We start from the raw sequence: 17,952 nt of genomic DNA on the forward strand, positions 1-17,952 counted from the left end.
TTTTAACATCTGTTTTACATATTTCGGGAATGAAACAACCCTGATGGCTCATTATACCAATCAAGTGAAGGTGGAGCTATTGTTATTACATGTTTCCAGAAGAAGCCACAGGGAGGCTGAGTTGCCAAAGCCATCTCATCGATTTGTTGGCAAAGTGCTGCAATGACTAAAAGATACTGGAAGTATTGCTGATAGACTTCGTAGTGGCTGTCCTCACTCTTCAGTGTGAATTGCTTTTTTGAGTCTTCAGTGGAAATTAAGTGTAAATTGTGTGTATTTTTTTTTTACCCTATGGGTTCAGACGTCTCAGACACCCTGTACAACACAGATCAGGCTCCCAGTATTATTGTCTGTTTTTTTAAATTTGGAGACCCACCTGCGTGGCTGCCAATTCACTAATGATGAGGAATTAAATGAAACAACCAAGATGTGGCTGAAAAAGCAATCTGAAATCTTCTATTTTGATGGCTTGAAGGACAAATGGAGTAAGTACATTACAGTTGAGGGACATATACAGGGTGGTCCAAAATGATGTGCAACTTTTTATTTAACTATAATTTTTTTTATTGTTGGTCAATTTTGCTTGTCTTTATCTAATAATACACATGATTAGTTATAAATTTTTGTTTATTATAGCGAAAAATGTTTCAATAAGCAATAAGGAGCGATATAATTCATAGTTGTTGACGTGCTTAATCCGAGCACCGCTCCTCTGGATGACACGGACACTGAAGACATGGATGTTGTCGACTTGGCTGAGAACTGGAGCTGGTATTCATCTGATTTCTCATCTGACATTATTTTTCAACTTCTGCAGTGCGTAGGGGTTGTTTTCGTAAACTTTAGCTTTGAGGGACCCACATAGGTAGTAGTCGGGAAGAGAGAGATCCGGGGAATCAGAAGACTGTCCGTCAAGAAATGAGTTGATCACCCGGGAAATGCCATCTCAAAAACTCCAAAGCATCATTAAACATATGTGGTGGAACATTATCTTACTGGAAGATGACTGAATTCACAGTGATGTCTTGCTTCGTTCTTGGTACCAGAAGGAGTATTCTCTGTAGCATGTCCACATATCTATCTGTGTTAACTGTCACTGTTTGTCCAGCTTCGTCTTCAAAGAATAAAGGTCCAATAACACCGCTACATTCGATAGAACACCAAACCATTACTTTCGCTACCGAAACTGGTTGTTCCATATGTTTGTGTGGTTGGTGTTCTGGCCAAAACCACATGTTCTGTTTGTTCGTGTGGCTGCTGAGATGGAAGTGGGACTATCTTTTTCACATCGCAGACAGATCGGTGGTCTCTGTCTTCTACTGCCTCCTTTCTGATCTTGCACCCTGTGGCTATGTCTGCTCTTTTCTGTTTCCCATTTGTCGAGTTATTATTGGTAGAATACTTCATAAGCTGTGCCTTTACAGATTTTTTGTGAACAATAGAAAGTAAATATATATGACACCATGGCTCTCGAACCTTTTATTGCGCTGTATGCACTCTGTCCGTTTTAGCAACGATTGTATTAATATATCCACTTCCAATTTGCCTTCTTGAAGTGTACGTCACTACAGAGCATTACAGCTGTTTCCAATTTTCACTCTGTGAAACAAGAGGGCTTACAGATATTGTCATTCGATATGTCACTATTCATTCACAAATTTACAATTACTTATATACAGCATTAACGGTGTGGGAAAAAAATACGAGGACATATAACATGCACATTTACTTAAACTAAAATCAAATTTTGGAAGGAATTTGTGGGACTGTCATTTTGACATGCTTCCAGTCATGTGATCGGCATGGCCTCCACAATTTAACATTAGGACCAAATGTTGTAATCCTAATTTGGTAGCATTCTGACTAGTGGGTCTGGAGAAGAAGATTTTTGAAGGAATTTACTAAGTCGGACATTTTGACCTACTTGAAATCATGTGACTGGACTGAGCTTTGCAATTCCTATTACCAGTCATGAGAGGAACGTTGCTGCCAAATTTCAGCCAGATCGGCCGAGCGGTTTGGCCGGAGAAGTCGAAAAGGGAGATGGACGGATGGATGGTGCGTGATGACAATACCTTATCCAGAATGTAAATTCCAGATAAGCTAAAAATGCAATGAAACAATGTGAACTACCTAAGATAAATGAAATTGGATGAACTGCACGTGATTAAAAGGAACAAGTGTAAGCAAATCCTGCAAATGCAATTTTAGTTGTGAAAAATCCGATGTATGAGTTAAAATATGAGAAATAAAGTTTGAAAACTGGCAACACAGGACACATAATGTACACTATAAATATGACTCCATGAACACTTGCAAACCAATGAAACCGCACAATACCCGAAGCACTGAATATGAGCAAAACAGTGGAACAAAACAAAACAAAATGTGTGTGAAGAGGCAGACACCAGATGTTTAATGTCAGAAAATAATACTTTGTTTCCTGCCTCCTTCATGGTTGGAATTGCTCATCAAAGGCCCATGACTAATCCATCAATCATTTGCTTTCTCATATCGTACTTCCATTTCAAACAAAATTTCAAAGCGTTTCTCTTCGTGGTGCTTCCTTCTCTTTTGTGCCAATCTGTGAGATTGTCATAAAAAAGGACGAATCCTCGATTAATGTGTTGGGAATTTATTGTTCATTTGAAGAGCCTGTCAAGGTCATGGTGAGATCCTCAAACTTCTTTTTCTTTTGTATGCAGCACATGGCTGTGAGTAGCATCATTGGCTGAGGGTGCGGCTGCACCGCTAATGAAATGCAGTCTGTAGATTCGGGTAAAAATTTGAAATTTAGTTGAGGTGCGGGCGATAGCTAGCCTTCTCTTCGCAAAGGACACTGTGGAATCTTTAACATCCACCAAGTGATGCTGGCAAATTGAGTTTAACGTCCATCCAAGGGACCACATACACATTGATGAATCACTCTGCCTGTGAAACATCCGAATGACAGTTTATAGCTGGGCTAAGATTTGAACCCAGGCTAGTCGGCTCAGAGGCAAGTGTACATACCTCAAGGTCATCCTGCCAGCCCATCCTCAAACTGAAAAGTCACAAAGAGGTTCAGCTGGTTGATTGGTGAAAAAAAAATGAAATTGGTTAACTTTTCAATCTGAAGTGCAGAAGGAGAAACTTTTGTTAGCTCTAGTTATCTTATTTTGCTTATTAAAAGAGCTCGCCTTTCAGACATGTCCAATTGCTCTATTTCTCTCGTGTCTTCTAGTCTTATGGTTGCCAATCCAGATTCCAGAAGCAGTTGAGCTCCGAAGGATTTTGGATAGAAAGGAAGTGTAGACTGCATCTAATCCTAATTCAAATTGGAGAGGTTCTGGTGGGGTGGAAGGTATTGAGATGTGGAAAACACTAGCTGAGTCAAAGTTGGAGAATCTGGAGCATGGCGAACAAGCAGAGAGTTTTATGGTAAAAAATGACGATTCTGTTCTTAAAGAAAAATATTCAGACTTGTACTAGGCATGCACTTAGCTAGACTACAAAAGGTTCTGGATTTGTGGAACAGGATGTACCACTGTGAGAAATATGCCTGTGAGAGGACTTTCCTCACTTACCATTTTATACTGAAGGCCAACATTGCACATCACACAAGCAACCAGTGGGTGACATGTCTCCAATAAATTGTAGAAGTTTTCTTCGGTCAGACTTATTTTGTATGTCAGAGAACTCTGAGACTTGAGAGAAGCAGCGTTTAAAGAGATTTTTCAAGGAGTCAACTTCTCTCGCTTCATATTTCGACTGGCAGTTAAACGGGAGAATGTCATTGATGAGAGTCGTGTCAAAGCAGCTGTTCTTAAAGTCAAGATTGTCAATCGCAGTCTATGGATGTCATCTAGTCAACTGTATCAGAGTGCCTAACTTTTTCCATTCCCCCTTTTTCCTGCCTGCTTCACATTTAATCTTCAAATGTCCAATAAAGGATTTGTATCCACTTAATGCTCGAACAAACAATGCAAAGCTATGTGTGGCATCTTGCCTGATAAGCCTCTGGTATGTCAATGATCTACCCATTACAGAGGTATCCATTACTTTTGAGGAGTACCAATCCTCCCATAAATGGGCATCGGGATCAGTTTCAAGTGCAAGAGAGAATCATGACGTCTCTCGCAAGTGCTTGTGACCCATGCTTTAGGGCATGTCTTGCATTGACAGATTGTTCTGGGCTTCCAAGGTGGACAGCCCACTTATGCTCCTTGATCCAGACACTCAGAGAGAGGTCTTCTTATCTCTCCAATGGAGCTCCCATACATGTGATAGATAAACCACAGCCACAAGTTTATCTTTGTTTGTTTCATTGTTCGCCTTCATCAGAAGGAGACAGAGGGTGGGCAGAGGCCTTAATTCCAGGTGCTCTCATCACTATTCCCATTTGTTCTTCCATGCCAGGATAACAAGACCATGGAAAAAAATTAAGCTCTGAGTATTCCTCTTTACCTATCACATAGGATCACACAACGTGTTGATGGCTATGGTGCTGGGGAGAACAGCTTCAACATATACATTGGCCCTCAAAAGCTACTTTAGGTGTGACAGCTACTTCTTTTATATGCCCCTCATAGTGGATGAAATAGCGTATGCCCTAATCTTAAATATACAAGTTACCCCAGTGGGGGAAGGGCTCCAAGACCCTCTAGATATCATGTAGGACTGATGAAGTTGCTGTAAAATACAAAAGTGGGCCAATCTGCTCAAATGAGAGTTTTCTATTGGCAACAGGGGCCTTCTTCTTGTGCTAAAATTATGTATTTTTCCTTGAGGCCTTGGACTTGTTGGACATGGGGTTCAGAGAGCCTTCTATAAGTTATGTAAACCACAAATAGAAAATGGCTTCATTGTCACTCCAGTGTAGTGTGAGCAGTTGTTAGCATGCTTGTTGTAAATGTCTCGGTCTTTAGAGTCTGGCATTTGCTTCGCATAAGCCCATTCCTTGATTGTAATGAACAAGTTCACAGGTAAACTGTATGGTTCTGTGACCCCAGTGATCTCCAATTTCTTGATGACAGCATTTTTTTGTATACAAAGTCAAGGCTCGTAGAGGAGTGAGAATAAAGAACGGATCACGATGTAACAGAACTAAAGAAACAGCAAAAAGAGAGGGGGGTGGGGAACACACCAAATTTAGAGTTGAGGGACAAAATAGAGGGAGATATGGGCAAATAAGGGATGTGGGGAAAAATGAGGGTCGGGAAGGATGCATAGAGTCCACAAGGTAGATACAGAAGCAAACTCTCAAGAAGGAAAGATTGGAAATTTCAAAAGATGTGGGCTTGGGGAAGGTTACTAGTGAAAGAAAAGATCATGGTTTTGGATTGGGGATGATCTGAGATGGTGGTGAACAGCTGTCTTGAAGACCTGGAGGGAAGAATGAGATTGAATAGAATGCGGAAGTTGGATCCACAAGCAGGGAAAAAAGAGGAGCAGTGATTCTGGATTTGGGAAGCTTCACTCGCAGGGGGTTCCTGGTGGATGGCGTGCACCCCATAGAAACTTATGGGTTGGGGGGGGGGCAAAGCACGGAAATAGCAAAGGGTGCGAGATCAGAAAGGAGGTGTTACAAGACGGAGAGACCACCGATCTGTCTACAATGTGAAATAGATACCCATAGGCTCAGCTTCATTGCAGGAGATTCCAATGATATTGATGGCCTTTGTTTCCACAACATCAAGATGAGCAAGGTGTGAGGCAGGAGCACCACCCCAGAGGGGAGAGCAGTACTTCATCAGGCTGTGGATGAAGCCATGAAGGCCTTGAAGGTAGATAAGAGTTCAGGTGTGTCAAGGGAGGGCTTTGTATGATGGAACATGCCTAGTTGGTGACTGGCTTTGTCGGCCAACTTAGAAATATTTAGATGAAGAGAGCAACATTGCCTACTCTCTTCATCTAAATGGCCAAAAACTTCAACTCGGCTGTTTAGGAATGCTTCCAAATGCAATTTTTTTTTAAACTCGTGACAAGTTGACTTGCTTTGTTTTACATAGCTTGACCCCAAAATTTATGTCAAAACATCCAATTGCATCAAACACTAGATGGTATTTATAGTAAACTTACCTCGTGCCGTTTTGAGAAGGACTTGATGCGAGCGTATTTTTGGTTTTGGGAGCGTTTTGAGAAGGACTCTCCTCGCGGCAAATTTGTAATTGCATATATCTACAATTCTGAGATAAATGTGTACAAATTATACTTTGAAATTCAAATTATACTTTGAGTACATTCATAAGCCTTTACAAAGCAGCATTTATTCTCATTCTCGAGTGTTTTCATAACCACCAAGGCTGATTAAAGACACCAGAATAGATCGATAAAGTATAAATCGGGAGATCGTGAAAATGCCAATTTGTATTTCTTCTTCTTCGCTTTTTTCACCAGCCAAGCACAATAAAGGCTGAAGCGATTACAATGACTAATTTTTAACGCGAGGCAGTAACATTATCTCTGGCCATTAGGCTTTGTTTAATTCACCATGTAACTTCTGAGGGGTGTGTATCATCCAAATAATATGTGCTATATCAAGTGGTCATGTAACATGTAGTAAGTTTCAATTTCCTCCGTTGAACAGTTTTCGATGTACCCTCAATATGCGCAATATCAAGTGGTCATGTAACATGTAGTAAGTTTCAATTTCCTCTGTTGAACGGTTTTCGATGTACGCTCAGTATGCGCAATATCAAGTGGTCATGTAACATGTAGTAAGTTTCAATTTCCACTGTTGAACGGTTTTCGATGTACGCTCAGTATGCACAATATCAAGTGGTCATGTAACATGTAGTAATTTTCAATTTCCACTGTTGAACGGTTTTCGATGTACGCTCAGTATGCGCAATATCAAGTGGTCATGTAACATGTAGTAAGTTTCAATTTCCTCCATTGAACGGTTTTCAATGTACACTAAATATGCGCAATATCAAGTGGTCGTGTAACATGAAGTAAGTTTCTATTTCCTCCATTGAATGGTTTTTGATGTACACTAAATATGCGCAATATCAAGTGGTCATGTAACATGTAGTAAGTTTCTATTTCCTCCGTTGAATGGTTTTCGATGTACACTCAATATGCGCAATATCAAGTGGTCATGTAACATGTAGTAAGTTTCAATTTCCTCTGTTGAACGGTTTTCGATGTACGCTCAATATGCGCAACATCAAGTGGTCATGTAACATGTAGTAATTTTCAATTTTCTCTGTTGAACGGTTTTCGATGTACGCTCAGTATGCGCAATATCAAGTGGTCATGTAACATGTAGTAAGTTTCAATTTCCACTGTTGAACGGTTTTCGATGTACGCTCAGTATGCGCAATATCAAGTGGTCATGTAACATGTAGTAAGTTTCAATTTCCTCCATTGAACGGTTTTCAATGTGCGCTCAGTATGCACAATATCAAGTGGTCATGTAACATGTAGTAAGTTTCAATTTCCTCCATTGAACGGTTCTCGATGTACGCTCAATATGCGCAATATCAAGTGGTCATGTAACATGTGGTAAAGTTTCAATTGTCTCTGTTGAATGGTTTCCGACGTATGCTCAATATCTACTGTATCAATAGTCATGTGACATATGGTAAGTTTCAATTTCCTCCGTTGAACGGTTTTCGATAGAGGCTCTTAACAAAATACAGATACGTACATACTGTACGCGACCGATTGTTTAACCCCACTTTTCACTTCGTGCGCGTGGGGTATGAGATGAGAGTACAAGTATGGGAGTATGGGATGAGAGTATGAGAGTATGGGATGAGTATGAGAGAGCTCTATTGGTAATTCCCACATAAATGCCTAATCTATGGTGGAAATGCGTAGTTGGGATGGGAATGAAGTAAGGGAGATCCATGAAAGCTGCGTCACCATTACTAATGCGTGAAATGTGAATATTATTTCTAAAGTGATGCAGATGTTAAGTTGAACGAAGTTTATTGCATGAGTGGGGTCAGTAAATTGCTTCGGTGAGTAAATTGGTCATATAGGTGAATGAATTGGTAATACATTAAATTAATGGGGCGGAGCTTAAATGAAACGTGATGGCATGTTTTTAACCAAAATAAACATTTCATTGAAATGAAGAAATAAATACTTTAAAATTCTGAAACAAATTTTTGGAAACTATGACAAATGAAATGATGACAATATGTCGATGATCTTAATCCATACCAACATGCAGTCTTCGCAATCCATACCTACATATAGTCTTCTCAATCCATACCTACATGCAGTCTTCCCAATCCATACCTACATATAGTCTTCTCAATCCATACCTACATGCAGTATTCCCAATCCATACCAACATGCAGTCTTCCCAATCCATACCGACATGCAGTCTTCCCAATCCATACCGACATGCAGTCTTCCCAATCCATACCTACATGAAGTCTTCCCAATCCATACCGACATGCAGTCTTCCCAATCCATACCTACATGCAGTCTTCCCAATCCATACCGACATGCAGTCTTCCCAATCCATACCTACATGCAGTCTTCCCAATCCATACCGACATGCAGTCTTCCCAATCCATACCTACATGCAGTCTTCTCAATCCATACCAACATGCAGTCTTCCCAATCCATACCTACATATAGTCTTCTCAATCCATACCTACATGCAGTATTCCCAATCCATACCAACATGCAGTCTTCCCAATCCATACCTACATGCAGTCTTCCCAATCCATACCGACATGCAGTCTTCCCAATCCATACCGACATGCAGTCTTCCCAATCCATACCGACATGCAGTCTTCCCAATCCATACCGACATGCAGTCTTCCCAATCCATACCTACATGCAGTCTTCCCAATCCATACTGACATGCAGTCTTCCCAATCCATACCTACATGCAGTCTTCCCAATCCATACCTACATGCAGTCTTCCCAATCCATACCTACATATAGTCTTCCCGATCCATACCTACATGCAGTCTTCCCAATCCATACCGACATACAGTCTTCCCAATCCATACCTACATACAGTCTTCCCAATCCATACCGACATATAGTCATCCCAATCCATACCTACATGCGGTCTTCCCAATCCATACCAACATACAGTCTTCCCAATCCATACCAACATGCAGTCTTCCCAATCCATACCTACATTGCGGTCTTCCCAATCCATACCAACATACAGTCTTCCCAATCCATACCAACATGCAGTCTTCCCAATCCATACCTCCATGCAGTCTTCCCAATTCCCCCTTCCACCTCCAATGTACGACATACCACCCACTCTCCTCTCCCATGCAGACACAATAATATTGCTTCTATGCTGACCCCAGCCGTAAGTAGAGTTGTCTCTTTTCACCTCTAAAAGGTGCTGACTTAACCTCCCCCCCTACCCCCCAACCCTTTCCACCCTTACCCCTCTCCGCAAATTTCTGGATTCCCCACTGACGCACCATTTTGAACTGTTGCTTTGGTACTTTTTAAGTCACAGAGTATGCAGCCATTTCGAGGTCCTTTAAGCCCCTGAGATTATTCACAGATAATTTATATCTCATTTGTGCTTTTCGAGCAGGTACAACATCATTGGCCAGTGTCATATCAAAACTTCCTGCCACTTAAACACATTCAAATCCAACATAGACAGCTCAGAGGAGAGTGTGCAGACTGCCAAACTGCTAAAGTGTAATAATCATTCTGAGAAATGTCTCATCATGGCGTCATATGTGACGAGGCTAGGGCATGCCCTCACATACATCTGGGAGACAGCAAATATTGAGGCTTGCTGATTTATTTGTCCTCTCTGGGTTTGAACTAATTGGCTGAACTCTGACGAAATGCCATAGCAGTTGTTACCTGAATTCAGGAACCTGCCGTCCACCATGAAGCTATCTCCATGCATTTGGCAAATTAAACATTTATTTGTCTTTTCCTAAAGACTCGTTCTGTTACATTACACTGTATGTTTCCAAAATATGATAATTTGGTTGTGATAATAATAATTGTTGTTTTGTTGCCGATTGAATTCACTTCTCCATTTGTCGAGATTTCTGTTTTTAAAAAAAAAGCAATATCGACAACTTTCTTATTCAATCTTGATATAATTTGCTTATTTATAAACTTCTTTGGAAAAGCTGCAGGAAAGATTAGGGCTTGGTGTGGCGAATCCAAATATAAACGAGAAGGGTGCTCAGTAGAGCGTATACCTCACCACATAATGCCTTATCCACGAGAACATATCGAACCCAATACATTTTTTGAAATATGCTATATATCGTTTTTGGTCTGGTAGTCGGATCCAGATTCGGATCTTCACCAAAATCGAATCAATTTGTACTTGTCATACACTCAACATGTCCACCAAGATTCATCCAAATCCATCAGCAACTTTTTGAGATATCGTGATATATATATATATATATATATATATATATATATATATATATATATATATATATATATATATATATATATATATATATATATATATATATATATATCAGTTTAGCCCTGTCTCTCAATGGTGAAGAATCACTTAAAAATTATCGGATCCGGATTTGGATCTTCACCACTCCAAAATTGAATCAATTCTTCCTTGTCACACACCCAACCTGTCCACCAAATTTCATCCGGATTCGTCCACAACTTTTTGAGATATCCTGCACACGAAGAGACAAACAAACAGACAAACAAACAAGACGACGTCATGCAGAGCATGGTACTTGCAAAATCTATAAAACAAATTTTGATCTCAAAAATAATTAGTGGTTGAATTAAATAACCAAATACGCAACTCCTCTTCAAATTCCAAGTCAATCGGATGAAAATTGACAATTTTAGAAATTCAGCCTATGTTAACCTTTTGGCTAATGCGGACCTACAAAATAATTGGTGGTTGAAGCCAGTGATCCGAAATATAAATCCTCTTCAAATTTCAAGTCAATTAGATGAAAATTGAGGATTTTAGAAATCTCACCTAAGTTGTTGACCTTTGGCCTTTGTTGACCTTTTGGTCTATGTTGACCTCAAAAATAATTGGCTAGTTGAATTTGGTGACCTGAAATATAAATCCTCTTCAAATTTCTCGTCAATCGAATGAAAATTGAGGATTTTAGAAATTCGAAATATTTGTTGACCTTTGGCCTATGTTGACCTTTTGACCTCAAAAACGATATGCTTCTTGCTTATAAACAAACTCTACCATGTGGTGAAGTTTCGTGAAGATTGGTTTAAAATTGTGACCTGTAGGTGATAAACAGAATTGTGACCTGGAGCTATATCAAATGGTCATGTAACAAGTGGTAAGTTTTAATTTCCCCTGTTGAACGGTTTTTGATGCACGCTCAATATGCGCCAAAAAACGACAGACAGAATAACAAAATCGACTGACCAATATACTTGAAAAATCTTCCATTTTGCAAGTAACAAACAGACAAATCGACAGACAGGGGTGAAAACATAACCTCCTTCATTTTTGGTGGCAGAGGTAAATAACACTTGGTTGCCATACTAGTGCATTCAACATACCATACATTAAATCTTAACATTAGATAATACATTAAAGCAGTTGTAGTCGAGAAAGTTCTCAAACTTATGTTACAGGACTCTCTCGTATATTATCCTATCCTGATATGTTATTTATCTACCCGAAGCTCCAAAACAATGACTCACAATGTCACATGTCCAGCAAAAAGTAAATGAGCATGAGAAAAATATAAACCTTGACCAAGCAGTTATGGTATGGAATGCATGTCATTCGACAATTTTGAGAGTTATAACATAGTTAACCTGCTGTGTTACAATAAACAAATTTAGCTACAGCACAGTATGCACCAAGTTACTACTAGTACTACTACTACTACTACCACTTCTTTCATGGCCCCAATTATTCCCACCTTTTGTGGGGTGGGAACATTTTTGGCCCAAGTCTTTCACGAACCGGCTGGCCAGACTTGATGTTAAACTGACGGTGGCAGGAATTTGGGATTTGTTCCAGGGTGCGGACCAATAACACCTACCATTCATTAAGGACACCGTGGGATCATCAACATCCACAAACTAAATGCTAGCAGAGCTGGCACCCACTTAAACCCCCATGTAATCGATGGCACACCCATCGATTCATTCCCCTGCCTGCAAAACACCAGTAAAACCGTTAAAATCTGGGCTGAGATTTTAACCCAAGATAGACAGCTAAAAGGAGAGTATGCAGATCTTTAGGCTATCCTCCAACCAAATACATGCTACACTAAAGTAGCCTACTGGCAAGTTCACCTTTATTCAAAGGGGAGAGCTTGCAAGGCAGGTTTTAACACTTTTTTTTTTGTGAATGTGTACGTGCATTACTGTGCAGCAAAACCCACAAGCTGTTGAAAAGGCTTCTGTGGAGTTGTCCGTCGAATTGGTGGTCGTAGGCGCACTCTCCACCGAGCCTATGGAAACAAGCAAAGGAAAACAAAGCGTGAACACGTTTTTCATGAAGTAAAAGCCAACCTTTCCATGACAGTCCAAAGTAAGCCTTTACCCAAAACAGCAAAACTCCCTGCCAGCACCGGCATTTCCTCAATCCCACATCAAGTGCTGAAACCCAACACGACTATGCAAAAATAATCCAGCAAGAGCCATTAGTGCTGGGGCATCAAGGAATGTTAAAAATCGAGCTGGGAGAGGGGAACAGACTGGGATCGGGATTCTTTGATTGATGATTGATGAGGGTGTGCGCTTTCTGCTAACCGAGTTGAAAAGGATGAAAAGTGTTGAAAATACAAGGTGGTAACTGTGACGTATTTATCACACCAGGTCAACAATCAGATATACCGATGAAGCAAAACACATTACTTTTAACCAAATGTTATACAAAATAATAGAAGGACCACTTTTGACGTGGCTAAATTAATCACCGACAATGAAACAATTTTCAGATTTTTGCATTATTAAGAGTTCACTGCAACGTTTCAAACATTACAAGTTTCCAATAAAAGGACACTCTTCATGTGTTCTGGTGGACACTCTTCATGTGTGAGCAGTGAGCCTCTCTGCTCTTCCTATTCGCTCATCCCTTTGCTTATCATGTCCACATGATGTCCCACTACGCCCACCGTCAGTGTGTTCCATTCTACCGTCTGCCACCACTCTTCCATGAACATATGTTTTGTGTATAAAAAGAGCAGAGCGGACACACGATATACCATATAATATTTTGTTGTTATATTGTGTTGGAGGATTACAAAGCCCAGAATAGAGCTGGTTTTTAATAAATAAATAAAACAGCAAAGCCAGCAACCTACTTCATGTGAGTAAGTAGCATACCCCAAGACTCATCCTCATTATTTTTTATTACTCTGTGTCTATCCTCAAAAAATTAATGACAATGCAGATAGAAGGGTTGAAAAATAGTTCGCAGCTGGAAGAATGCACTCTCAAAATACGCAACGACAAAAAAAAACAACATTGCGGAGAACTCAGACACAAGAAACCCAAGGTTTTATGAAAAATGAGAAAGGCTCATAAATTCCAATGTTTGGCTGTTTCAGGAAAGTGGTCTGTGGAAAATGATTGCGTGGGTCTCATGGTCTGGACAGTCTTGTGTCGCTGCACCCCTCCAGGAGAGTATATACCATTTTAAGCACACACCGTGTCCCCGATGAAGGCCGATTTTTGCATGGAATGATGTTTCTGAGCCTTTGTTGTTTTTGACAAAACATTGCACTTGTTATGCTTGTGAGTTTTCCATACTTGTTTCTCGCATATTTGTCAAAAGTGGTCGAAAACTTTTCAAGCAATCATTCATCCGTTTAAAGAGTTTAATATGAAGTCACAAGAGCAGATTTTCTTTGTATAGAGTTTCACTGAACGGTCACGAGCTTACAGCTGTGTGTGCTCTGCACCACACCCACGTCAGGCTGCACATCTCACTATATCCATCCAAATATCCCACACGTGCTGCATTACAAGCTCGCCACTTTTTCTACTTCGTCTCTTTTTCAGCAATGCAAGTTATTTCGCTTATTTTAGGTGACCTTGTCATGAAAGTTTTGTACATCATTTTAAAATACAAATTCGTTTTCTTTGTATGATATATGAAACGTAAGAGTACAATTACAATCACATACTTACCCTCATCTGCAAACTACCTGAAGCGATACCATAGTTAGCTCAGCTGTGTTGTCTTTCATAAAATAAACCTTAAAAAGGAAAAAAAAATCAATTGTCCATGGATTTTAGGTTGAAATAAATAGGAATTATTTGACATAAACACACACTCACACACACACACATATATTTATTTTTATTTTATTAAATGAACAAACTGCCATGGTTTCCATGACACGTAGTGGAGGGATGAGTCTGAGCTTTGGCACACATGTCCAGTATTGCTTCGGATTCCAAATGTCCCCTTTTGGAACGAATCGATTATCGGAGTTCCGTGACAAAAGGGTCCAAAATTGCTGTGATGGGTCCCCAACTTGAAACAGCCTATAACCTCCCACCATACGAACACCGGACGAATAGAGTGGCGAGATGGAGTGCATGCAACTGCTCAGCCAATAGCGTGGCGAGATAGATTGCGTGCAACTGCTCAGCCAATAGCGTAGTGAGATGGATTGTGTGCAACCGCTCAGCCAATAGCGTGGCGAGATGGATTGCGTGCAACCCCTCAGCTAATAGCGTGGCGAGATGGATTGCGTGCAACTGCTCAGCCAAAAGTGTGCCAACATTTCCAACCGCGTTCATAAAGCGAGGCCCTGTTTATTTCCTTCCAGTCCTTCCAGACTGCAGTGAGCATTCTGGAAGCCACAAGATGCCGAAATGTAAAAATGCAGACACGCGTGCAACAGCAGTAAGAAACAGGAAGTGCAGCTATCAAAAGAATAACTCACCACACGCTCTCGGTGAATTGCGAGACTACAATGAGAGACCATTTACCCCATACACAGCATTGGCAAGATGGACACTATTTGCTCTTCCTGTGGCGCGTGCATGTGGAAAGCTGAACTGCATTCCGGTTGCCTCGGGGTGAACGCAAAATTTTCCACTTGCTGTATGTAAGGAAAAATTGTTCTTCCCAACATCAGTGAACCACCTCCCCTCTTGCAACACCTTTTCACTGACTGCACACCTCAAACAAGGGATTTTCGATGCAACATTCAGGCATACAACTCGAGTTTAGCGTTCACGTCATTGGGTGTACAGGAAGATGTGTTACCTTCAAGGGGCCCAGATACGTTCAGAATCCATGGCAGTGTTTATCATGGAATCGGACTTTTTTTTCCCCAAGAACAGTAAAACGCTGAAGTTTTCGCAAATCTATATCTATGACTGCCAACGAAATCCACTCATCGAACAGCATGGAACAGCGACCTGCACCGTGATTTCTTCAAAAGCTACAGGCAGTACTGCATGACTGTAATCCGTTCGTAAGTGCTTATAAGCAATCCGCTGAATTACTGGAACGAGAAGAAAATGATTCTTCGCAGAAGTAGCGGTTACCTTACCGGGAAGTGCTGATGTTCCATCGCACCACAACATCGTTTTGTACAAGCGGTCAAGCCTGGATCTGGAAAATCGTGACATTATCCACATCAATGAGACCCACCCCGATTATGACCCTCTTCATTACGTGTTGCTACCACCGCATGGAGATCTGGGCTGGACATTTACCATCAAGAAATGAGATGGCAAATGTGTCAGTACTATGGAATTTTACGCTTACCACTTGATGGTCAGAAGTAACTTTAATGCAATACTACATAGTGGTAGATAAATGAGATGGCAAATGTGTCAGTACTATGGAGTTTTACGCTTACCACTTGATGGTCAGAAGTAACTTTAATGTAATACTACGTAGTGGTAGATTACTACAACAATATATTGTCGATCAATACACAAAGGTTGAACAAGGACGCCTGAACTACGTCTCCCACAATCAACGGCAATTGCGGGCGGAGCTGTATCAAGGACTATCTGATGCAGTCGCTGCTGGGGATACTGACGGTGCCTCAATCGGTAGCAGAGTTGTCCTTCCGTCGTCATTTACCGGAAGCCCACGAAATATGCATCAACTGTATCAGGATTCGATGGCTATCGTTCGGCGATACTCCAAACCTGACCTCTTCTTAACATTTACGTGCAACCCCAAATGAAAACAAATCCAGAATGCATTATTCCCAAATCAGGTTGCCGCTGATCGACCAGACATCGTAGCCAGAGTTTTCAATCTTTCAAAAAAGAAAAACTTAAGGCTTTCCGACATGATATTGTGGTTGGTCAAATATTCGGAAAGATTCTCGCATAGTCTGCATAGTGGAATTTCAGAAACGAGGGCTGCCTCACCTTTACACGTTGGTGATTCTCCACCAAGAAAGTGAGCCTCAATCACAGGACCATTATGACAAATTTGTCACGGCAGAAATTCCCGACCCATCGCAGACTCCATTGCATAACGTGATCGTACAGAACATGATACACGGACCATGCGGCATGGCTAATCCACGATCGCCTTGCATGGAACAAGGCAAATGCACTAAACAATTCCCTAAGCAATTCTGCGAAATGACGCGAAGCACGCACGATGGCTACCCGCTATACAGAAGAAGGGATTCCAGACCTCAGGTGCAAAAATACGGAGTGAACGTTGATAACCGCTGGGTTGTTCCTTATAACCCGTACCTGTCCTTCAAGTATAACTCCCACATCAATGTTGAAGTCTGCTCGACGGTCATGGCAGTCAAGTATCTCTCCAAATATGTCTATAAAGGACCAGATCGTGTTATGGCCACTGTACGTGAGGATGATCAACAACAAACTGACAACGACGTGAACGAGATCAACCGGTTTGTGGACGTGAGGTACGTTTCCGCATGCGAAGGCTGCTGGCGTTTGTTCCACTATGATCTTCATGAACGATCACCGTCCATTCAACGTTTGGATATCCATCTTCTGAACCAAAATAGAATCGTCTATGTTCCTGGACAGGCTGTAGAAACTTTAGACCATGCTAAAGAAACAACCCTCACCGCATGGTTTATCTGTAACCGCGACTACCCCGAAGCCCGTTCTGTTCCATACCACGAGTTCCCAGAACACTTCACGTGGAACAGCACTACGTGCCAAATGGTCGCCTCGGAAACGGGGAAACAGTTGGATGCTTATACAGTTCCAGTCCATCCGAAGGCGAACGATTCGATCTTCGTTTGCTACTGCATCATTCACCTGGATGTACATCATTCGAAGATCTGCGGCAACTCCCCGACGGCACCATTGCGGACACATTCAAGGCGACGGCATTGGATCGAGGTTTCTTGGAAGGCGACCGCGAATGGCATGACTGCTTCGAAGAGGCCGCCGTGTCAGGTTTCCCGACTCAGCTGCGCACTTTCTTCGTCACTATTCTCTTCTTCTGCCAACCTGCCCAACCTGCACAATTATTCTCCTCATTCAATGTTTTAGCGAGGACATACTCAACCATGCTAACCTGGCTGGCATCACATTGACCGACGACGAATTAAACAACAGGACCCTAGGAGCCATCGAGGAACTCCTGTGCTACCATGGAAAATCATTGCAAGATTACCCTGACATGCCCCAACTCAGCCACGCGACCGATGCCGAACATGATCCATTCTCTTTTCTCATGACCGACTATGATGTTCAAGCAGAAAAAAACAAGGCGGATCACAATTGCAGACTCCTCAATCAAGATCAAAGGGTGGTATACGAAGCGGTGATGGAAAATGTGACAATGAAGAATGGGGCAGTGTTCTCCGTCGATGGCCCTGGGGGCATTCGAAAAAAGTTTCTTTAAAACACCATCCTACACGGCATTCGCTCCATGAAGCTCACCGCACTCGCAGTAGCATCTTCCGGGATAGCGGTTGAGTTGTTGGACGGAGGTCGAACTGCTCATTCTCAGTTCAAAATACCTATACCTATACAGCCACACAGCACGTGCAATATTCCAAAGAACTCTGCATTGGCTCCACTGATCAAAGGAACGTCTGTCATAATCAAGGA

The 17,952-nt window shown here is 41.4% G+C and overlaps 1 protein-coding gene across 1 annotated transcript in view; it reads right to left on the reverse strand.

Annotated features, from left to right (window-relative positions):
• Window positions 1-17,952, reverse strand: part of LOC147008580 (uncharacterized) — a 63,846-nt gene that overhangs the window by 33,767 nt on the left and 12,127 nt on the right. Inside the window, exon 2 of the mRNA XM_085864236.1 lies at window positions 12,303-12,371. Coding sequence (XP_085720362.1) covers window positions 12,303-12,371 — 69 coding nt within the window. The remainder of the gene's footprint in view (window positions 1-12,302; window positions 12,372-17,952) is intronic.

Source organism: Eptatretus burgeri, chromosome 18 (assembly GCF_056783735.1).
Source record: "Eptatretus burgeri isolate ZD-2024b chromosome 18, Ebu_testis_v1, whole genome shotgun sequence".
Lineage (NCBI taxonomy): Eukaryota > Metazoa > Chordata > Myxini > Myxiniformes > Myxinidae > Eptatretus > Eptatretus burgeri.